Source organism: Trachemys scripta, chromosome 7, assembly GCF_013100865.1.
Source record: "Trachemys scripta elegans isolate TJP31775 chromosome 7, CAS_Tse_1.0, whole genome shotgun sequence".
Classification (NCBI taxonomy): domain Eukaryota; kingdom Metazoa; phylum Chordata; order Testudines; family Emydidae; genus Trachemys; species Trachemys scripta.
In genome coordinates this window covers 17,538,183-17,547,377 of record NC_048304.1, presented here as the reverse complement: position 1 = coordinate 17,547,377, position 9,195 = coordinate 17,538,183, and the positions used below count along the sequence as shown (strand labels likewise).

Sequence of the window (9,195 nt, the reverse complement as noted above, 5' to 3'; positions counted from 1 at the left end):
GTGTCTGGCTCCGCGTCCCAAGGCGCGCCCCGCCCTGCCTGAGCACTGCCGAGCGGTGTGCTGAGGCTGTGGAGGAGGGAGGAAGCGGGGGGAGGGGCTCTGGCGGCCGCTGCCGGCCCCGCCGCCGCGTTCCCTCACAGGCGCACAGCCCCGCCCCCCAGCGCTGCCGGGCGGCCTGCTAAGGCTGCAGGGGATGGGGGGAGCCGGGAAGGGGCTTTGGCTGCCAAGGCCCCAATGCGAGCGACGCTCGGCCGCTTTTCGGTCGATAAATAACCGACTGGGGGGAAATCCCGGACATTTTTAGAAATTCCCTCCAGAGAGCTATTTAAAGAACGAAAAGCCGGACATGTCCGGGGAAATCTGGACGTATGGTAGCCCTATGCTTGGAGGACTCGGGTTAGAGAGTCCCTATCACTAACCTGTACAGAGAAAGCAAGTTCTGCTGTAATAGCATCGCTAAGGGATGTGGATTAAGCCTTCTCGTGTGGATGGGGTTCGCAGAGAAGCCGTCCCCACATAAATCCATAGAGGTTCTTTTCTGTTGCAGAGCAACTGCGCTAAAGCAGGGTTAATGTCCAGACCCTCCAATATAGCCCATGCAGACCAGAGCTAGGAGTTACCAAGGTAACAAATTCAGGGGCCCAGATAGGAAAAAGGAAGAGAGGGCTTGTCTGCACTACAGTTTTAGAAATACATGTTTTTATTCTAGTCTAGACAAGCCCAGTGGGCTGAAGCAGTCAGTGACCAAGAGATCTAGGCCCTTATCCTTCCCTGTTGAAGTCAGTGGGAGTCTTTGCATTGGGCACAGGATCAAGCCCTTAGAAAGCAATTTTTTAAATAGCTGGCTCTTGCTGATTAAAACTAGGGGGATGGCATGTTGAAACCCTACAGGAATTTGTGTGATCCTGGACTTGTAGATTAGTACAGACACTGCAACTTCCTCCAACTGTGAGGCCTTTTGGGAGCTAAACACCAGCACAGGAAGTGTCATTTCTTGAGCAAACAGCAGTCAGTGTCTTTCGACAACAATGGAGCAAGAGCTGCAGATCGGGTGAGCTTAAGAAATAAGAATGTATTTTTGTGAAGGAGAGGTGCAAACATTCTGCTGTTGGAAAAATCATGGAATCGTACAGTCGCTGCATGGAATTTTAATACAGTAATGCAGAGAGAGGGAGGCTGCTGATTAAGAGAGCTATGAAACTGTTTTGTTTTTTTAACTCAAAAGTAAAAATTTGTGGAGAATTTGTAGAAATGGCTCAGTTGGTTTTTAAATGTTAACACTAATGTTTATAAAATGAAACAGTTTCTTTTCAGTTTATGCTGTTGCTAAGTCAGAGGGAGTTTTTCATCCAACTCTGGAAAGTTCTAGTGAATGCCAGTTAGTATTCTCAGCGTTGCCTTTTTTATATTGTGTAAAGATGTCTTCATCCCATGATATGTATATGAGTCAGTTACAGTTTGTTTCCATCAAAAACTCCTAGTTTTTGCTGCTCAGGATCAATAAAATCCTTCCCGAGTGAGGCATGATGGACGCTTTCCTAAGACTAGGGGCAATACAGTATATTCAACGAAGGTGAAGGACCATATTTTCAGATGTGGTTGCAGTGGATAGATCTTTAAAATCCCACATTTTATCATTGTAGCTATCTGCCCTGGTTTGAAAATGTAGTCCTATATGAAACTCACCAAAACAATGAAATTCACAGTTGAGGATTGCAGTACAGTTACACACCTAAAAACTGCATGTAACAATGCTATTACCATGTTTAGAGTATTTATTATAGAATAACACAGTATTTTTCCTTCAAAAGGATGCGTAAGCATGATGTGAAGACTCTCAATTATTTTTGCGAAATGCAGTTTGGAACTGGACAATGTGGTACATTTTAACCCTTCTTAAAGTAGGGCTATCCTTGTTCCCCTTCCATCTATTGAACAGTGCTATGCTTGGGATGTTAACTTAAATGTGCAACTTCCATTACTAATAATAATAACAGGAGGCGTACATTTATCCTTCGAAGCACAATGGGCCAGATCCTCACTTGGTGCAAATAAGTATCTCCATTGAAACCTATGCTGATTTACACCAGATAATCTGGGCTAACATTGCAAGTGTTTCCCTTGACAATGATGTCCGTTGAGGGGGAGTCTGTTTTCAGAACAGGTTAAATTGTCTCTCTGAGCTCTCTTCCAACTAACTAGAATAAGGTTTCAGTTAACTTCTTTTCCCCCTTATTTTAAGCTCTGCACCCCTCTGTATTACATGCTTCTGCCTGGGATGTGATGAGAGGCTATTTTTGCAATGTTTCTAGTCCAGCTGGGAGCAGGAAGTACCAGAAATGCTAGGAAAATTCCTGCACAGCATTTTCAGAGATTCAGATAAACATTCTAAGATTCACACATCATTCGTTTAACAACACACGGTTATCTCTAACTCCGTGGACTTCTGGGCAGTGACTCAGAGATCACATGGGTGTAGATGAGATAAAAATTTGGCCTGCCAGGACTGTTAGTCATAGCAATGGTATTACCTTTACAGCCCATTTTGGAATCTTCCCCCTTTTATTTTTAACCTTATTTGGATTTCCTTTTTAGAATCAGACATCTGGCATGATTCTAAACAGGTACCAAGAGCAAATTATCCAATGTCTATAAAAAACCTCAGACATGTTCGCTGGTTTGACCTTTTTCAAATCAGTAGTTTGTTATGTTATTTTTTATGGTATGTGATTTCCTTGGGTGTTCTTGTTGAGGTTTTTATGGAGATTGTTAGAGAAATGCTTAAGAAATAAAGAAGAATTATCAAGGGTAAGCTACTTATGACAACATTATAGACTTTGGTTTACAAAGTGTCTGTAAGTTCTGCTTCAAGCATCTAGCAAAGTTTCTTTAAAATTTACAACACAGATTCAAGTATATGTTTAATACATCATATTATACCTGCATTGTTAAGTACAAACAGTAAAGGGGAAATCTTAGGTGGCTGGTGATAAAGGTTTCTACACCCTGGGAATCAAGATTAAAAAATATCAGCTCATCAGTGGTAGAGTGGTCTACAAAAGGAAGAAAGGGGCACCATGCATTAAAACAAAATGTCTAAACAGCTTAGTGTTTTGTAAAGGTTGCCTTAGTGTACCCTGCCCATCTCTGTATATTGTGCCTTTTGAACTGTAACTCAATACAGTTTGAAGGGTTTTGGCTGAAGTAGAGCCAAACCAAAACTTTGGATATGAAACACTTAAATGCTGGGAAATTCACGATCTACCTCTGGACAGTGTGTCTCAGCCACATTTTGAAAGAAGTTCCAGTCGGATGACACTAAAGTCATTTATTTATCATCCGATCCGATACAATTGGATCACGGGCACTGCAAACATCCTCACTGTGCCCCTAAGCCCCGGCCTGGAGGGACCACCACTAGGTGTAAGAATTGTTCATTCTTCATTGCCACTCAGTCCTTGCCACGATGATTGTGATGATTTTTTTATATGATGTGGACATCTGACCTCTTGGAACTGAAGCAAGACACCAAAATCATCTTTACCAATTACAGATCATCAGTCAACTGATGGCTGTCACTTGTGGCCCAGACTGCATTTGAATTACTAGTGAAAGGCCCCATACATCATTAAAAACCACCTTTGCTATCCAGATCCCCATCGCTCATTTTTCATCCATCAGATGGTATGAGTTTGTTCTGACGTGGCCTTCACATACAACACTCCTAGCCCTCAGTCTCTGTTTTAGAAAACTTCCCCAAGAAAACCGTGCAAACCAGAAACTTAAAATAGTTGCTCGCAGCCGCTATAAAACGATTCAGCCCAAGTGAGAACCAGGACACCAACCAAAATATGGGAGAGAAGCATTTTAATTTAGGAAGCATATTCTCAGCTCACATAGACCTGCACAACTTCCAGCAAAGCGTACAGGAGTGATGGGGTTTAAGGCCCACAAATAGGCAGGAAATCTCTTTGTATCTGGACAAAGCAAAACAATTATAGAGGGGATAAAAAGCAGGTTAAAGACTTGCACAGGTGACCACCTGATTGACGATTGGGTTTTTAATTCACATTAGACTAGACCATTGCCCATAATACAGTCTCTGTACCACTTTGCCAAGGCAGGGAGACTGTAAAACTGCTTTATCGGGCAACTGGTGATTACCCTGGAATGGGGGAATCTTTGGCTTGCGCGGTTGGTGGCTAGCCAGTTCTGTGTCATTCTTTCCCATTGCCCCACAGCATTGGGGGCATGCCAGGAATAGGAGAGGTCTCAGCTGGAGAGTGCTGTTCCATCCATCCACTCATTGTACAGGGTAGTGTGCAACCAGTTAAGTTAGTATGGAAAAATCCAGCGATGAAGGGCTTGAAAACAGAACTGGCTTCTGATGAATGATTAATGACTGTTTTGTAGTGAGATTGCTAGCAGGAGAAAAAAATTTCAATATTATGCAAGCACTTGCTATGGTAATCACAGTTAAGAAACATTTTAAGGAGGTGAAGCTGGCTTCTGTTTACTTTTATATTAAGTAAAAACCCAACTCGGTTTCCATGAGCATTCCGGCCAACCACTGATCTGATTCCCGGAGGTATTTGCAAAAGGGGTGCAAACACATTCATATTGGTTTAAAAATGTGATGGACTATTCACAGGGCTTTTTTTTTTTTCCCACAATTCTCACTACTCAAAGTAACACACCCAACAGAACAGCACAGCACAGGCAATAGCAGGATGAGTTTCTCCTAAATTGCACTGCCAATGTGTCTCAACTTTCGTTGGGGCCGCCTCCAGGGGCGAGCGGGTAATAAATACCACTAATCCTACGTCATAATGAATCATGACCTTGCTGTGCATCCCCCTTCTCCTAGCAGAGGGCTTGTTTCATTATATTCTTTATTTGCATTCTTCCAAACAGAAATGAAAGCCGTCTGAATTATGGAAGTGAATGTCTCCTTTCTCCCTCTGTTGCACAAGGTATGGACAATGGTATTTGTAAATTAGCAGCTGTTTACCTGAGATAAGATCTAAACTACTGAGCAGACTGTTTTCAAGCAAGATTGGCCAGGAGCTAAACTACCCACACTCCTTAGTTTTGTTTGTTGTCCTGTCTAAAAAAGGAGGAAAACAAAAGAAAAGACCATTGTCCCACCTTGTTGACTTCAATAAAAACAACGTCGGGCTTCAAATAACTTATGCAATAACGGTAACAATTAAAATAGACCAGGTTTTGATTTTGTGTGTGTCTTTGGAAGCATTCTTATTGACATCATGCTGGTATGTCAGAAAAAGAATAACCCAAGCGCATAGCAGTTCATAGTACATGAAGACACTAATATGTTGCAAATACTTAGGGCTTTGAGTCTCCCCTGAATGATAAATGCTGTGTACCTGAAGGAAGGTTTGAGGCTCTCTTTTGAGAGACACATAAAGCACATGACGGTCAGTGCTTTTCTTTTGCAGTCAGGCATGCTGATCATCACGATTGCAGCTCACATTATGAAACTCCACATGGTTATGCTTGTTCCCCTCTAAAAAGTCCCCAGTCCTTTACCATGCCTGAGCTCCACTTTCAAAGAAGGTGGAGTCGTATTCAAATATTTACCCATTCTTTGACGACGTGAAAATACGTTTTACAAGAGCAACAACAGATCCAGTTATACTAACAACAGAAACAACAGACCTAGTTATATTATCTAGCACAGTCGACTTGACTCATTTGGAGTCACAATAGGTTAGGAGTCTTCACCATACAGCAGAGGATGCAAGATAGAGACCACTGTCACATATGCAGCACACCAGGTAAGTGAGACAAGCAAAAACTCATGCATTCCATTCTCTTATTTTAGTTACTTATTCTGGGCCAAATTCTGCACTGAATTACACACTGCACAACTCCACTGACGTCAGGAAGGTTTCATGGGGCTGTAACCAGTGCAACCAGGGCCCTGAGTTAACTTAAAGTTTGTGAGTAAATTTAATGCTTCTGAAAGTGAGTGACTAATAGCATCAGACGGAGGCAGGCATGTTACAAGGCAGATGCTGTGGAACTTTCTCTCACACAGCTCTGCCAGTGCACCTATGTCCTTAGCTTGCAGCATTCCTACTAGTCCAGTCCTGAAGCTATCTTGAGCAGAGGCTGTTAAACTGTGCTAAATGGTATGGTGATTTTGCAATGATCTTACACTAATGTGGATGTGGGCAGGTAAATATAATTCTGTCCATTTTTACAGATGAGGAGACTGAGGCATGGAAGAGTTAAGGAGTTTTCCTAAGGGCACATGGAAAACAAACATGTTGCAAAGAATAAAATCTGGATGTTCACAGTCATGTTCCTTAAAGACAAAATGGCCTTTCCTTCCCTAGCATTGTGGCTAACCATGTAGCATAAAGCTGATCAATAGTAAAGGGTAACAAAACCAATAATATGCCAAGCATGTGTTGCAGATACTGTACAAACTGTACAAATATACAGCACACTGCCTGCATATTTCTGAGAACAATATTTTCACGTTTCTGACCTGCAGTAACCCAAAAGTTCCCATTAGAGGAGAAAGAGTCCTGTGGCATTCTGTGTTGCTCATTGCCACATCTTCCTGAGTTCGAAGAACAAACTTGACGTCTGCTTCTTGTACTCAGAAACATGGCAGAGATGTTTCTGAAACAAATTAACAGTGACTGTTTTTTATTCTCTTTGGACTTTTCTCTCTGAGTCAATTTACTCTGAATCCAATGAGCAGACTTGTTTGCTACTGAAATAAGTTAGTTTAGCAATTGACTTTATAAACTCTCTGGGTTGTTAAGCACTTTTGGATGGGCAGATCTGCCAGAGTGGATTCCTATGAAAGATTTTTGCCTTCCTCCCTTGACTACTAGAGAGATAGATTAGCTAGACAGACAGCTCCAGTGCTGCCTTTTGCCTCGTTTTGCTTGATCCCATTCACTGCCTTGAGGTTCCCACCCTTGAGAATGTGCCAGAATGCACATTCTTACTTGTGGCCACCATCTAACACTTCATAGACTGACTAGAAGGGAATGATTGAATAATATGTTTTTATATGGTCCAGAAAGGGGAGATCTTGTAATTCAAAGACCAATCCTGTTATTTTTGCAATATGGTTGATCTCCATTAACCTAAAAATCAGAAATTTTGAGACTGCCCTTAACCCACATCTTCTGTATCATCACAATACCATGGCCATTTTTTGTGTCATTTGTATCCCAGTCTATGGGATCTAAGGTTAATGCACCATAGAAAGACTAGTGAAGCCAAAGATTCAATTCTGGAATGGTAACTAATTCAGATATGGACTAATCATTTTGCAGAAACACATGGTTCTTGGTGACCCACAAATACCATAGTGGTAGGACAAACTGATTGGGAACGTGCAGTATACTGACCTGCAAACATCACACCATTGTTGTGAAGACATCACTTCCAATCCCGGTCTAATCAATACAGCACATGTCTTCGAACCTTCTGCTGAAGGTTTCCCATCATTACTTCAAACTGGTATTAATGACTTCATATGTTCTCTCCTCTTGATGTTTTTATTGTATTGTTAATGGCTGTTTCCTTGCAAAGCACTTTCAGTCTACTGTATGTACTTTTAGATCCCTACCAGAATTCACTTCTCTTAAATTCATGTGTTGCAGATGCACCTGCTCCTTATTCCTTACCCCATGAACGACCCTCTGCGCCCCCCTTGGAGCTGATGGATGGTGCCACTGAAGATGAAGGGGAAGATTCAGGAGACTGTGGTTGGTACAGTCTCCCACATGTACATTAGGGCTGTTTGTCCAGGGCAATGTCTGTCACTTTTAAATAACCACCTATTGCAGATAGTGTTAAAGTAATCAAGGAACTGGTCTTTATTGTCTTTATTGAAGAGATACACAATAAAAAGACAGCCAAAAATCTAGGTTATGATACAATACTACAGGTAAATGAGACTAATAAAAGACACAGGAGGATGAGGTAACAGTCAAGCCAGCAAGTTATATTATAAGAAGCAGAGTTCTGAACTCATCATCTGCATCTTTCCAAACTAGCGGAAAATTGAACTGTGCCAATGCAAGTTACTAAATGCGAGCAACTCTTCTTGCTGTTATTTCACTGTAGGAAACAAAGGTTTACCTCCCCCAGCTGATCAGGTGCCCGAAGGAGAGCACAATGATTCCATTCCACCTCAGACAGAGTGGAGGTAAGATGCCTTTTAGGTGCTGTTTCCAGTGTGGGAGTGCAAACCCTTTTTGAACTCACATTTACATTATTGTCTATGGAACATGGTGGAATCACAGTGTAAAATTCATAGCCTGAATTTCCATGTTTTATTGATGTATTTAGCTAGATAAGTTAATGCTGGATACTATCTATCATATTGCTTGGATGCTGATTGCTGTTATCTGAGTTTGGACCTGATTCTAATCCCACTGAAGTCAATGGGAGCTTAGCCCATTAAGTACCTTTGACTAGCAGCTAATAGAATTGTCCTTTGCCTGTCTTTTCCTACAGCCTTGTGCACATTGCTTTAAAACAGCAGCATTATGAAGAGAAACATCTTCTAAAACAGAACAATGCATTTTCACCTTACCTTGGTAAAGAAAATTAGAACATAAGAACAGCCATACTGGGTCAGACCAAAAGTCCATCTAGCCCAGAGAAAGAGCATAGAGAAAAGAGGTGACACTGAACCAGAATCCTGGGTCCAAACCTTGCATTAGAGTAACAGCTTGAACCGATCTCTATGCTCTATTGAATTCAAACACTGATTCTGAACATTTGGGAATTTGGCTCTGAGTCTGATCAGATCTGAATTTTTTTACGGCCCCAATGTTCAGGAGTTTTTGGATTCAGGGATTTGATCTGGACCTTTCCTGACCTTTATTTACCATCAGAAATGTCAACCTACCGTCAAATTAGTCCAGACTTTACATACAACTGTAATCTAGGATGACGGGCATGATTTTCATAAGTAACTTGTGAGTTAGAGCACCCCAAATTTTGCGTGCTCAACAAGATATTTTAAAGCAACTTGATTTTTCAGAGGGGCTCAGCACCCTCAGAAATCAGACCCTTTCCAAATGTGTCTTTAGCAAGGTACCTAAAAGTGAAACATGCCATATTGCTAGCCACTTAAGAAAATGGTGGCTGTTGGTTTTACATTTTTTCCTCACTGTATGAAGAAGTTTCTTCCTC

The 9,195-nt window shown here is 41.6% G+C and overlaps 1 protein-coding gene across 2 annotated transcripts in view; it reads left to right on the top strand.

The window, feature by feature from the left end:
* Window positions 1-857: 857 nt before the first annotated feature.
* The window catches only part of LOC117880062 (protein SSUH2 homolog), a 29,325-nt gene continuing 20,987 nt past the window's right edge, over window positions 858-9,195 (top strand). Inside the window, exons 1-4 of one of the 2 annotated variants that reach the window (XM_034775743.1) lie at window positions 858-1,051; window positions 4,915-4,973; window positions 7,653-7,757; window positions 8,119-8,200. In XM_034775743.1, the coding sequence (XP_034631634.1) occupies window positions 1,029-1,051; window positions 4,915-4,973; window positions 7,653-7,757; window positions 8,119-8,200 (269 nt within the window). In that variant the 5' untranslated portion in view covers window positions 858-1,028. The remainder of the gene's footprint in view (window positions 1,052-4,914; window positions 4,974-7,652; window positions 7,758-8,118; window positions 8,201-9,195) is intronic. The other variant, XM_034775744.1, reaches the window with a different exon arrangement.